General features: G+C 34.1%; 2 protein-coding genes across 2 annotated transcripts; both read right to left on the bottom strand.

Moving 5' to 3' along the window:
* Positions 1–4,935: 4,935 nt before the first annotated feature.
* Positions 4,936–7,817, bottom strand: LOC114185846 (6-phosphogluconate dehydrogenase, decarboxylating 2). Its single transcript, XM_028073783.1, has 2 exons — positions 7,590–7,817; positions 4,936–6,659 (listed from the first exon to the last, which is right to left on the bottom strand). Exon 2 carries the CDS (start codon positions 6,647–6,649, stop codon positions 5,189–5,191), a length of 1,461 nt encoding a protein of 486 aa, XP_027929584.1. The 5' UTR covers positions 6,650–6,659; positions 7,590–7,817; the 3' UTR covers positions 4,936–5,188.
* Positions 7,818–10,500: 2,683 nt separating this feature from the next.
* On the bottom strand, positions 10,501–11,376 carry LOC114183984 (basic leucine zipper 43-like). The gene has a single exon (XM_028071206.1). It carries the CDS (start codon positions 11,269–11,271, stop codon positions 10,681–10,683), a length of 591 nt encoding a protein of 196 aa, XP_027927007.1. The 5' UTR covers positions 11,272–11,376; the 3' UTR covers positions 10,501–10,680.
* Positions 11,377–14,680: the final 3,304 nt, after the last annotated feature.

Raw genomic sequence — 14,680 nt, forward strand, 5'->3', positions numbered from 1 at the left:
TTAATATATCACAAAATTTCATATAACTATTTTAAAAAGATTATATTTATTTTAAGATTATATTTTACATTTTCAAGAACCAAATATATAATTAACCTAATTAAATTTTAAAAAACATAAAGAGGTATATGTGTCATACACTCGTTATCAAACTTGGACACCTTTGATGTATATTGTAATTCATTCATTTGTTATTTGATTATCAAGATTTATGAATAAAAGAAGTAATTCCCCTCTCCATTAGACCAAACTTAGTAGGTTTTCTACGTGGTCTAACTTTGTGGTTAGCACGATCACATCACACCTAAACTAGTTTAGCCAACAAACCTTTACCAACAACGACCTGCCATCATATTATATTAAAGTTGAAGTATAAATTTGAAGACTAATCAATGTTCATTAAAAAAGACTGCTCAGCTTCTCATTTCAATATAAGATACTTAAACAAACACGCACCTATATAAATCAACAAACAGTTTATTAGTTGGAGTGAAAGTGAATTCGATCTCTGTAAATATTGTCTTGAATCCGAATCCTGTAAATAGGAAGAGAAAATTCTGTAAGAATATCAGTCATATTCTCTACAAGGATTAGTGAAGAACAAAACACTACATACTAATAAAACTATAATAGAAAAAACACATGTTTTGAGAGATAGATTGGCCTGTGTTCTACAGACAAGACAAAGAATTTTATGCAATGATGGATACACACAAAGTGAAAAGGCACTTAATAAAGCATATTCAAAGACAGGGATTTTACATTCCCTCCAGTTGTGCACATTGTGCTATTGGGACATCTGTATTATGCAATAAAAGTCAGAGTCCTATTTAAGATGGGAAAGGCAGAGGTTAAAAAAATATTATTTATAGATACTTCTTATGACCAAAGATGGCAGTCCCAACATTCCCTTTGTTTAATTGATGCTTTCAAAATATTTTAAGATGCATTAGGAACCTTCCTGGCTCCTCCTTGAATTTAAGCCCTTGCCACACACACTGCATCTACCATTTCACTTCACAGCCCTTTTGGCCCTTTACCACACTTTTTGCAGTTGAAACAGATAAGCAGATATCAAGCAATCTATCAGGAATCTCTATTAATGTAAGTTCCATGTAGATTTTCATTCACCAGCTATAGATTCTTATTCTTTGTTCCCCTGTGTGTTTCCTTGCCAGTGTGTGTTGTTTTTGCTTTGAATTGGCATACACACAGCTTTCCTGTCTCAGAATGGATTCTTTTAAACAAATCTGGGGTGGTGCAGAAGGATGTAGCAGTAGTGAATCTGGTTGGACTATGTATATTGCCTCTCCCATGCAGGAAGATGATGCCGGATGCAGCAATGAAAATTATGGATATCATGACATCTATGGTGAGAACAGGAGAAAGAAGCAAGGGGCCAAAGTAGATGAAGAAGAAAGTGACGATTCAATGGCTTCAGATGCTTCTTCAGGTCCTGTACATTATCACCATGCTTATGGTCACAGCAAGAACAGTCATGGCACCAACGCATCTAAGAAAGATAAACAAGATCATGGAAGCAAGTGTTCTAAGAAGAATGCAAGCAAACAGGAGAAGAAACGTGTTGACAGCAGAAGTAAAAAATGATTAAATGTCCATTGTATATGATGCTGGGATTTTTTAACCATGCATCGACATAATTTGAATTTGTTGATTTGTACTCACACATCTCTTCTACCCAAAGGAAATATCCCTAATCATTCTTTGAAGTAATGGAATCATAAGTTTTACGCTTCTGAAACTAACTCTATGTTGAACGTTATTATTATTTGAATGTGGAAACTGACATCCAAGTGAGAGGGTAAATGCATGAGCCATGAGAAACACACCAGAAATGTGCTTGAATTGAAGCATTATCAGTGGTATTCAAGCCAAATAACACCAGCTTTCCTGAAAAAAATTGATGGTTTTAAACTTCCAAGTTCAAGGAGGGAGGAATTCTAGAGAAGAGGGTCAAATTTTCTATCATGTAACTCCAGCTTTAGGTATACTTTCTTTTTTACCTCAGTTCAAAATAGAAATTCATGCCAGATATGAAGAGAAATAAATGTCTGGTCATCCATCAAGACATCATCATCATTAATGCAAAACACAAACTTAATTAAGAGTGAAAGGACGTTTTAGTTGAAAACATGAATGTGAAATTTCCAAAACTAAATGATGTAGAGGTAAAAAAATGCTGAAAGAATTTTGAATTCCAACCTGAAACTCTCTTGATGATTACGTACGCAAAAGTTGTATTGAGCTGGTTGACAGAAGAAACAAGAAACATGACACAAGAAAAGTGGCCTGGGGGCAGTTAGAGATGTGGCCAAAAGATTGAGGATAATAGCACAAAAGGGAGAAAGTATTTTCTATCAAAAACCTTCCAATAATGATTCGTGCATGCATGTGTCTGTGCTGCCAAATGCTATGCAGCACGAATGGGGTATGCTCCGCTGGAAAGAGGGTAAGGTTTCACATAGTTACACAAATGACAACTATAAGCAATTAAAGCTTTGTTGCAGTTATGTGAGCTAACTTTCCAAAGATTGGACACGAATGCAACAGCAAGGCAATCACAAGTTTTAGGCTGTATGAGTGACATAAAAACATGAGGGAACACATGACTTGAAAGGAATCATAAAAGGTCACACTCATATAAAACCAATTGAGAGAGTATTTTTTTAGCAGATAGAAAAGACGTTTTTTCTCTTTTGTCCACGTTTTAGCAAAGAAGGAAAACAAAGGGAAGTGAGTCATTGTAAACTTGAAACATTAATTGTAAATGATTTTTATATTTCCCATTTATAACATCAATAACTGCTACTACTTTAGATCTTCAGTGGAAATTTTGATAGCATCAGGATCTGGGATTGCTACAATGCTCGTAGCTGTTTCCAAATATAAAGTTTCCATGAGAGCTATTACATATCATCCACCCTGAACTTTGTCACTTTTCAGAGTCTATAAGCTATTTTTAAATACTCAAATGGTTTGTCACCACTTGCAATATCGCTTTCTGATTTGAATAGATTCTTGCATATCAATTGACAGCAAGTAACGCAGGCAAAGGTAATGATGTGTAAAACCAGAGATCCTATCAAATAACATGATTCAACTTCGTAACTTTCTTTTAGAGAGGTTATTATCAACAAGAGTTGCAATGCCTTTAATTCTAAATAACAAGAATTGCGGCAAGAAATTATTTGTGTAAAAGTTGCACATGAATTGAGCCAATCCTTGATTCAGCCAAGAAACATTAAAGGCTTTTCAATCATTGAGCTCATTATTGAAAAAATCATTATGGGCTTCTCAATCATTGAGTTCATTATTGACACTGAAGACTTCAAAGAAAACGAAACAAAAGAAGCTCAGAGAGAAACGAAAATGTCAAAGAAAAAATGTGTTCACAGTTACTTCTAACCACTGGCTCAAATAGAAGGAAGATGTAGAGGAAAGTGGAAATGTAAAGAAAAGGCCAAATGTAAACTAACTAAAAGGAAAGTTCAACCACTCTTAAATAGTGTTTCAAAATATCAGTTACCGTTTCAAGATTGACTACTTCGATCATGGTAAAATTTAGTCACAATTTCATATTTTTTTCAATGTTAAATTTAAATGATCTTCAAGTAAGTCATAAAAAATACAAGTCAGATAACATTTTTAAATTAAAACCAAATGTAACGTGCAAATTTAATAATAAGGTAATAATAACAATTTATAAGTGAACCACGTGTATGAACCTTTGTAACATAACAATAACAATGGGCATTGTTTGACGAAAATTATTTTTAGTTAAATAAAAAATGAAACAACAAGTTCTGCACTGCTCCTTGACCTGTTCCCCACAGGTTTTACAATATGATGGTTATTTGGATTAAGTAGAGCATACACTTGATCAATTCATTGATTTTCTGGTTGAACAGGTCAATTAGGTAGGTAAGGCCTGACATAAAATGTTTACAAGGAAAGTGTAAAATCTAAGCTCAAACCCAACAAATGGGAAAAGAAAGAAAAAGTAAATGTATGCACTATTCTACGGAGCATAAAATGAGTAGGAATTTGCATGTTACTCCAGTCGCATCTAGCTTATTCAAACACAAGGAAAGTGGAGGAAATGGGAGGGGAAAAGAGCTCAACACCTGTGCAAGCCAGATTTTGATTTGTCATTATCTGTGGGGCAAGCTACAACAAATCAAAAATGTGTCAACCTACACAAGTATGCAATTCCAGAAGTGCGCAATTATTAGAGATTTAAAGTAGAAAATATAGTAAGAAAAACCAATACTCCCTCAAACGGAGGCCAATTACATTGATTAATCGATGTCGATGGCCTCTCTGAACAAAAAATTGAACTGTTGAATCATAAATTAAAAGAAAAAAATGACAAATTTTAAGTTGGCTTGAGAAAACACTATCCCCACTAATATGGGGCTCACACTAGCTATGTAAAATTTGAATACAACAAAGCCAGAGCAAATAAGGATTTTATTTAAATCTATTTATCGCTACTATTCAATCATAAGTTGCCACAACACTAAAAGCTATTCACCTCTGAGAATCTCAATGATGTGACAAGTGACAACATATAATTAAAAGATAATGTATGTTGTTAAGGATCAAGAAGAAAAAGATCGAAAGAAAACTCAATTTAATTAACAAGAGATATTTTCAATTGGGATAAGCAAGTACTGATACTTCTATTAATAATTAGGTTGAGCACTAGTACTTGAAGTAAAAGCCCAAGCCCACGAATAATAAAACCAAAACCTGAATAAATCAAGAGAGATATTCTAACATAATCTACTGATATTCTGAATATTCTCTAACTCGCCAAACTTGATCGCTCTTGACAATAAATGAACATCAAACACATTAAGTTAACTACGAAATAAAATATTTCAACTCCTACTGTAACATAACATATATCGATGGTGTTAAAGGAAAGCTTATTAATATGAAAATTAAAAAGGCATCAGGAACTGGGACCAACTCTGTAGCAAGCACAAAGCACAATCAGCAAAGATACAACATTGTTGTTGGAGAATGGAATATCAAGCAATTCAGTTGGAAATAATCTAATAACACTTCACCACATAGTGGCTATGTAAACTCAACTCAGCACACGGTCCGAGCAGAAAACATTACATTTATTAGAAATCCTCATGGGCTCAAACAAAGTGATCTAAATTCTTGACTGTTTGGCAAGCTTGAACCACTCAGTATGGTAAGACCCCTCTATGTCAACCCTTTCATATGTATGAGCTCCAAAGTAGTCACGTTGAGCTTGCACCAAATTAGCAGGCAACCTTTCCCTTCTGTAAGTGTCAAAATAAGCAAGACTAGCAGACATACCTGGAGTGCTGATACCAGAATTGATAGCAAGGCAAACAACTCTCCTCCAGGCAGATTGGCGATCAATTATTTCCTTTGCAAACTCTGGATCAACAAGAAGGTTTGCCAGATTAGGGTTTCTATCATATGCCTGCTTGATTCTGTCCAAGAATATAGCTCTAATGATGCAACCCCCTTTCCAAATTCGGGCCAGTTCACCCAACTTCAAATCCCATCCCTTTTCGACACTCTTTGCACGGATCAGATTCATTCCCTGTGCATAACTACAGATTTTGGCTGCATAAAGAGCCTTCCTAACATCATCAATCAACTGCTGCTTGTCTACTGGATGATCGGTCACAATCTCACCAAAGCCACCTGATTTAAAGACTTTTGCAGCTTCTACTCTTTCCTCCTTCAACCCACTCAGAAACCTAGCATCCAACGATGCTTCAATAGTGGGAGCAGCAACTGATAATTCAGCAGCTTGCTGAACAGTCCACTTACCAGTACCCTTCATGCCAGTCTTGTCTAGAACTTTGTCAACAAGATATCCATCTCCTTTATCATCCTTAATTCCAAATATATCAGCAGTGATTTCAATCAGGAAACTCAGAAGTTCACCTCTATTCCATTCTGAGAAAACACTTTGTAGTTCCTCATTTGTCAACTTTCCGACTGACTTCAGCACATCATAAGCCTCTGCAATCAGCTGCATATCACCATATTCAATACCATTGTGAATCATCTTCACAAAATTACCAGAACCACCTTTACCAATATATGTCACGCAAGGGCCACTATCAGGGACTTGAGCTGCCACCTTGAGAAGAATATCTTCTATGTATTTGAAAGCTTCAAACGAACCACCAGGCATCAAAGAAGGACCACTACGAGCACCTTCCTCACCACCAGAAACTCCCATCCCAAGGTAGAGCAAACCCAATTCAGCCACTGCTTTCTCTCTTCTTTCAGTGTTCTCGTACCATTCATTGCCACCATCAATTATACAGTCACCTTTTTCCATGAACGCAGACAGGGTCTTAATGGTTTGGTCAACAGGTGCCCCAGCCTTAACTAGCATTATAATCACCCTAGGCTTTTGAATGGAATTAACAAAAGCTTCAGGATCATGGTAGCCATAAACTGGAAGATTTCCTTCCACTTTTGCCCGTTCTACAGTCTCATCAACCTTGGATGTGGTTCGGTTATAAACAGAAATGGGAAAGCCTTTCTCAGCAATATTGAGTGCTAAATTTTGGCCCATAACAGCCAGTCCAGCCAGGCCTATTCTTGTTGTGGGTTGAGCCATAATTGTTATCCTGCTCAATGATTGAAATCAAATGCAATAATAAGAATGAGGTACACAAAAAAGCTGGCGTGAATTTCTGATTGAAGGAAAACAAAAAATGCTATAAACTACGATGAACAAAGACAATTAGAGCTTGATTGTTAACTCTCAATGCCATCAATTAAACTTCTACTCAGCAGAGCAATCTTGAACATATTCCAATTGTATGGAATGGAAGAAAGGGTGTCATCTAAGAAATATTCAGCGATAAAAAGGTAGAGAAATTACCAAACTTTCTTTTAAAAAGTGAGATCGCAAAATAACCCTACGATCATGCCATAAAGACATCAGAGCACCTTAAGGCTCGTGTGTTCTCTTCATTACTCTAAAAGACTAGTGCGTATACTAAAACCCAACTACCAAACAAGCCGCATGCATTATCCAGCAAAGAACTTCGATCTCAAAACTCAAAATCCAAAAAAGTGCCAAAATACAAATAATAGTACATAATCGAGTTGCAAACCAAAGCAGTTATTTGTTCACCCAAAATTACAGAAAGACAGCCAAGTTCAACATGATCTTACAGCACATTCATCTAAAAAAATTAAAATTAAATACAGACAAGAGTAACCCAACAAATCGTAAGAAGTGTATCCGCCACAAGCAAATCAGTGTCAAGCATTCCACAATCCAGCAAACTCACCCCACAACAACTAGGGGTGTCAATCAGTATAAAACTAGAAACATAAATCCAGATCAGCAAACCCTGAAGATCAAACCCAGAAAAAAAAGCAAATACACTCTTCATTTCCGACAAAAACCACAACATGCAGAACAAATCTAGACAGATTAAGAAAACAATTAGCAAACATCATAAGTTCATGTTAACCACCAACACTATCTCAGAGTGAATCCTAAAAACCAAAAAGATAGGGAGAGAAAAAAGTCTTCAAGTACAAACCTGAAATTTAACCAAATCACAGAAAAATTATGGCCACAAAAATCACAGATCACAGATGAAAAGATGCGGGGATCCAAGCGCTATATATATATTAAATAACAAACATAAGAGTAATACTATTAGTTATTAATCATCTGTCAGAAAAACATTAATACAATTATTAAAAATAATAAAAGTGAGAAAGATTAGCAATAAAAAAAATCATTATTGCCGCAGTTGAAACTTGAAAACGAGGTCAAGCAGCCAGATTTTTTGGACCAACTGAAAAATGACAATTTATTTTATTATCTTTTTTTATACGTTTTATTTTATATATAATAATTCGCTTTAATTATTTAATTAATAAATCATTAATAATATAATTATAAAATAAAATAGTGGAAGTAGATGAAAGTTGCGGGTCAAAGTTGCATAGCTACCAACCGGAATGGGGGTAGGTGAAACATGGTGGGATGAACGACGCCGTTCACTGTTCTTAATATTTATTAGATATTTCTATAAGAGTTTTTTAAACATTTTTTTTATTTCTTTTAGAAACTTTGTTACTTTCTAAAAATGCCTCATCATTTTCAAAAGAAGTATATTCAATTTTATTTGAAAATTCATCTTTTTTATTTTAATGGAATAGTGTTTTATACAATAACTTTTTTTTTGAAAAAAAAATTTGCCACGTTTTCGTTCAAAATTGGGTCAGAGAAAGGCCCAATAACAGTCTCTCTTTTCACATGTGTGTTCATTAATTGAAATTTCAAATTAATCCCCATTCCATTTTTTCTTTCTATGTTTGAGACTACAATCAATATTTGAAATAGTACCGTTAACGATATAATAAATATTTAATATGTTTCATCAATAAAATTTATTAAAGAATTTAAAATTTATTTTCAATAATATAGTATTATTCAAACGAATTTGTGAGAGGGTGTTCTTTAATTAATATTCATATGCGGAGGTTAAAATAAGTTTAACATGATAAGTCAACCATTTAAATTAATCTTTCAATTTAATTAATTTAATGTGAACATAACTCAACTAAATAAGTAATCGAGTTGACTTTTTGGACCAACATATTCTCCTTTTGTTGAATGTTTTCGTTGAAAATTTGATTCAATATGGTTTTATTTGACATAGTGATTGTTTACTTTAATAGTTTTATATATTTTCATCAACATAAATATCTAAAGTACAATGTGAAAAGAACGTCTATCACTAGGCCCAAACTTGTAAAGCCCAGTTGTGAAGAAGAAAAACATGTACTCAACGTAGGACATTTGCTTTTTCCACCTCCTAACTATTTTTTACATCCCATAACTATAATATATTTACTAGAATGATCTTATTTATTGTTTTAAAAGATATCACTCTTTTCAAAAAAATTAAAAAACGTCCCATATTTCTAAATATTTGAGTCCGAGTCCAATTTTTCTTTATCTCTGGTCCTTCTCACAAAATCACTTATTAATATGTCATATTTATTTCTTTCTTTTTATTTTTTCTTTCTATCTCTCCCATTAAAAGTCAGCGGTTTTTTTTTACAGTATTCAAATGACAGTGATTAAACACTGTAGAACTATTTTTTCTTTTTTTCTTATCACAACTTAGAAACTATGATTTCAAATTTGAAAGTACTTGCAAAAATTATGGTTATATAAAATATAAAGTATAATTTCATCATCTAATTTTAATTCCAAACCATTATGATCTACATTTAAATACAATTTGAAAATTCATTCTAATAATAGCAGTAAATGAAAAATCATATGGCATAGTCTTTCATCAAAATGTTCTCATAGGCTAAAGGTCTTCACCAAAACTACTAGTGATGGACTTAGTCAAAAAAATAGAGGTTTCGATTCTGAGCATCTCTCTACATTTTGGCCTACATGGAAAGTAAATTAAAAAAAATTAACCTTTTTTTTTTCTAATATTTCATACTCAAAACATTAATATTTTCTAAATTTATCTTAATATCGACAAAAAAATACTTGAATTAATTAAATATTAACATAAATATGAATAATATTTGACTTTTCAAGTTTAATATAAAAAGTGAAAATGGGTATTTATCATTTTATGTTTTTTTAATTATTAAAACATTCTTTAAATTTATAATATTTTGCTTTAATTTGTAAAAAAACATGTTTTGGGTAGTTACGCATATTGTCACTGGAGTTTGTGTTCATAACATTAAATCACACCGACCCATTAACATCTGAAAAATGAGAAAAAACGCATTATCCATCATCTACCATAATGGATATCATCTGCTACAGAGGAGATTAGTCTAGTGCGTACCTTGTCCAAATATTTTCTTTTTTTTCTTTTTGCCAACTATTTCCATCGTCACTCACCTGCACCTGACATAATTACTTCCACACACCACACCAATTTTATTCAATCACACAATGTTCAAAAAATATTTCACTAACATTGTTGCAGGAACCATTATATAATAGGACATTTGTGTTTGATCTTTATCTTGTGAAGATTCAACTAAACAGAAAGCATCACACTCATAACAGACAGAAAATGAATATTGTAGATGAGGAGTTTGTAGAATCTGATGATAACTATTTGAAGTTCAAAAACATCTATGTATGTAAAATCCAGACATTGGCTTCATATGTTGTTTAGTATTTAATCTGTTGTGTTTTTGTTTTTGGGAGATTATTGCTGGAACTGGATGATGAGATCATGAGTGAGAGTTTTGTAATTGTTTTCTGGGCCAGTACTATGATGATGTTTTTGATTATGCAGAGTGTCCCACTAGTTGGTTCTAACAATTAACCCAGCAGGATTTGTTTATAGCTCTGTAGCCACTTTAAATAATGCTTATTGCTTGGACATATCATATATGATATCATTGTTGGAGAAGATAGTGGCAAAATTTATGAGCAGACAGACACCAAGATTAGAAACTCAAGAACATGTCATTGCCGTTTATGTTATGTTATGGTTTCACCTCATACATCTCAAAAGGGAGGCAAAGACTACTACTGCTACTACTACTACTATTTGTACTTCCACAACAATTCACACACACACAAGAACTCGGAGAAGAAAAATTGAAGATTTGGTCTTGTCTTGAAATTCAACCAAGCAGGTTGAAGGAGCTGGTGATGGAGGAATCAGATTTGACATAGGGAGAGACATCATCGTCAATGGGGCTGAGGGGAGGAGGGTGGTAAGGACTATGTAGCTGCATGTCACATATCATTTGGCGAAGTTCTGAGGCTTCTTCTCTGAGCTGAACATTCTCCTGAGAAACTCTGTCATGTGATTCAGACACATGGTTGAGCTTGTCCATAAGCTGGTGGTTTTCATTCCTGAGCCAAACCACCTGCGACCAGAGTTCATCAAGGTGCTTCTGCTTCCTCATGCGTGACCTTCGTGCTGATTCACGGTTGGAAATCATCCTCCTGTGTTTCCTCTCATTGATGAGACTTTGATGCTGCTCATCAGCTTCATCAGAGGTGGAGGTGGTGCTGCTGATGCATGAGGACTGAGGGGGGCTGAATTCTGCAACCATTTGCTGAGGGTTTTGGAAACCATAGAACTGGTTTGAGAGTTTGTGGAGTTGAAATGTGGGGATGGTGTTCTGAGTCATGCTGCAGTGAGAAGGGTAAGGATAAGGGTCTGAAGGGAGTAAATAGTTCAGTCCTGTGATTTCTCTCCCCTGCATGGCTTCTATGTATCAGTATATATCTATGAACAAAAAGATTGAAGAACAACACTGATGGAGAATTAATGGAACTAAGTTGCTATTGGAGATGAAGAAAACAAGAGTGAGATGAGTATATATAGGGAGAGAAATTGCTGAAATGGCCCCACTGAATGTGGCCAGAGTAACAGTATCAGTTTCGTTTTTTTCTTAGCATAGATTGATGTAATGTGAAGCATTATATGTTAATGTGGTAACTTTTTCTTTGGAATTATGGTAATTCTTCACCGACAGTCAATGACTAAGATCAATTTAAAGGTTGATTTCTTTTGGTTAACGTTTTTCATACACACAAACTGAAAGAAAAAGGTTATCTGTCAACTATAATGCTGGTTTAACGTTGTATTGAAAGGGTTTCATATTTTAGTATGTTTTTTGTGTGTGTAAAAGGTAATTATGGTGAAAAACACCCTTTTAAGGATCTGGAAAAAGGGTTATCTAGAATTAAACAAAAGAAGCTTGTGGTGTTTATTTATGTGCATATGTGAGATGCATGGTGTGTTGATGTGGTGTGTGGGGTATGAGGTTCATTGAACAAGCTGTGTGAGAAAGACATGCGGCACATAGACATGGGTGACGCAACGTGGGGGAAGCAACTTGGGTTAATGGATAATCATTTTGGACAAAAAATGCTTACATCATTTGGACAGAGGCATTTCATATCATGGAGACTATAATAATTCAATTGGCAGAGTGTTTAGGCAAAAGCAGGCACAACACAAGAGAGAAAAAAAAATACATGTTCCACAAGTCAATTTATTATACTAAGTGTGCAGTACTGTGTTATTTCCAAGCTCGTTCTGTGTTGGATTGGATAACGTTCACATAAATGACATAACAAATTTGGAGGAAAAAAGGAGATTGGGAAAGGCATGGTAGTTTCCAAGAGCAATAAGAAAGAAGGGTTTATGATTATGAATATGCATATATGTGATGACTCAAGAGCCACTCCTTTTGGATCCTCCAAATACAATAATATTTTTAACTAGAAGCCAAATATTTGATCATCAACCACTTATGTTATTTTACTATAGTTAGGTACTAGTTGTTTATTTCGTCTTGGTAATGACAGCTTCAATAGTAATCTCTAGCAAAAAGGAACATCAGCTTTTTACTCCTCACACCAATTATGTAGCAGAAATACTCCTGGTACCAGACTGTGATGTTCATTGTATAGAGTTAAAATCATATAAAGGTTCTGTGTTTGGGAAAAGATACCTGCATAAACTAGGTAAGATATGTGCACAATCTAGACCATTTTACAAAAAAAAAGGTTGTTGTAGGGACCAGGATATTATCCAATAACTTATTCAAGCAGTGTGTGAGGGTAAGCTTATGCTACTATCACGTGTGCTGCCCAATTATCATGGTTGTCCATACAACCTGTCTCTACTGAAACAAAATACTGTGAATGACTGTCATTTGAAAGTAACTGTGACACCAAGAAGTATCATACTCGTTTAAAATCTCACGAAACCGACTTGTAAAATAAGGTTTGCACGCATTTGTATACTACTATGAATTAGTTTTATCCTGGTCGATATAAGACTTTCAATATATACCATAAACCTTTGGGATATTGATGATTTCAAAGTGAAAACAGTTTATAGCCCCATAGGAGAGGGCAAAGGGTAACAATCTTTTTAGTGGTGTTGACAAGTTGATCATTTTTCAATCACAAAGAGGCAATAGTTCCAACCTGCCACTTCTTCACAATAGGCTAATTTAGGTTTAGTAAGGAAATGATAATAACACCTTAAAGTTTTTCAATTGCTTTTAATAGATTCATTGCGTTATCAGCATCAATGAAATAAAAAAAGACCATAGTGATTGCATCTTGTTCTTTCTCTTCCAAGCTGTTGTTGTTATATATCCATGGCATGAAATCCATTTCCTTTCTGACAAAATATGATAATTGACAAAATGAAAGTGTTCATGTAGTTTCTTGAGTTTGGTTACATCATTTTCCATAAAATGAAAACAATTTTACTCATTCAGGGAAAAAAGAGAGAGATGGGTTTGGACTTAACCACCCAACTGAGTGGAAAAAATGATAATGCACGTGTATAGTGGAAATTAATGAATAAGAATGGTCTTCCTTTGCATCTTCCACTAAACAAAATCTTAAAATAAATTGAGAACAGTAACCAAATTTCTAGTTCAGAAAAAAAAAAACTCTTTCTCCCTGCACTTCCCTGTGTGAATTTGATTAAGTGGACTCATCGGTCAACAATATCATTAGACAGATTTAGACTCTTCTTTCTTTTCTTGTCTGTTCATTGTTCCTTATTCTCTCTCCTTCTCTTTTTTCTCCATTCAAGTGTTTCTCTTTGTTTTCCCTAACCTGTGTGAATGAGCATAAAAGTGTGTTGTACTCTTGTATATACACTGGGAGACTTATCAGTATGTCTTTCATAAACCTGTTTCATTGTTGGTAATTGTACACTGCTTCGTACTTGTTCCATTCATTGGTTTCGTGACTTTGGTCAAAATGTTAAACCACTTGAACTTCAATATTCCAACCCCCCATTTGAATTAGATTATCTGCTAAACTTTTCTCTTTTCTATGTTTTTTAGTCAAGTCAGCAAAGTCTGTCTTAAGTCTTAAGAAGTGGACTTAAAATCTATCTCGATCTTATAAAACTGGTATGTATGGTAAGGTTTATACCCACTTATATATACACACATCATATTTACACTATAAATTTGTCTTATCTCTAGTCGATGTGAGATTTTTAACTGTCTAAATGGTCTAAATGTAAGCGGCAACTAGTTTGTAAGTCTTGTTGATATACAACATGTCAACTGAGTTTACATTGCATTTCCTATCTTAGTCCGCAACTGGAAGTAAACTATGCATTTCCTATCTTAATCCACAACTGTACTATAAGTTTTTGTGCATAATAATCACTGCTATTTTATATTATTATCAGTTTGCATGCTTAAATTTGCTACTAGTTTTCTTCAGTCCACACTATCCAAGTTTTGTTTTCTAAGGAGATTGTGGTTTAACTAAAGTTGAACTTTATGAAATTTTCAACTCCACTTGGCCCCAAGAAACGAGAAAGTTTGAGGTCAATCCTCAGAAATCGTGCTTTGTTTTCATAGATAGATAGAAAGATTAAAAATGAGACTAATAATGTAGCAACATAAGACCACGTGATTTTCTTAAACTGGTTTTGCCCCACAATGAGAACCAAAGCCTAAGCCTATTTGAATACGAAATTGAAACAGGTTTAAGAAACCAAAAAAGGATAAAGGCTGATTCATCATATCTATTAGTGCTAAGCCATAAAAGTAGAAACTATAATCTTTGATTTGTAAGTGGGTTAGTTATTATTGCACACCTATTTTTTCAGAAGAAGAGGGT

The sequence above is a fragment of the Vigna unguiculata genome, chromosome 5, assembly GCF_004118075.2.
Source record: "Vigna unguiculata cultivar IT97K-499-35 chromosome 5, ASM411807v1, whole genome shotgun sequence".
In the NCBI taxonomy this organism is placed as follows: domain Eukaryota; kingdom Viridiplantae; phylum Streptophyta; class Magnoliopsida; order Fabales; family Fabaceae; genus Vigna; species Vigna unguiculata.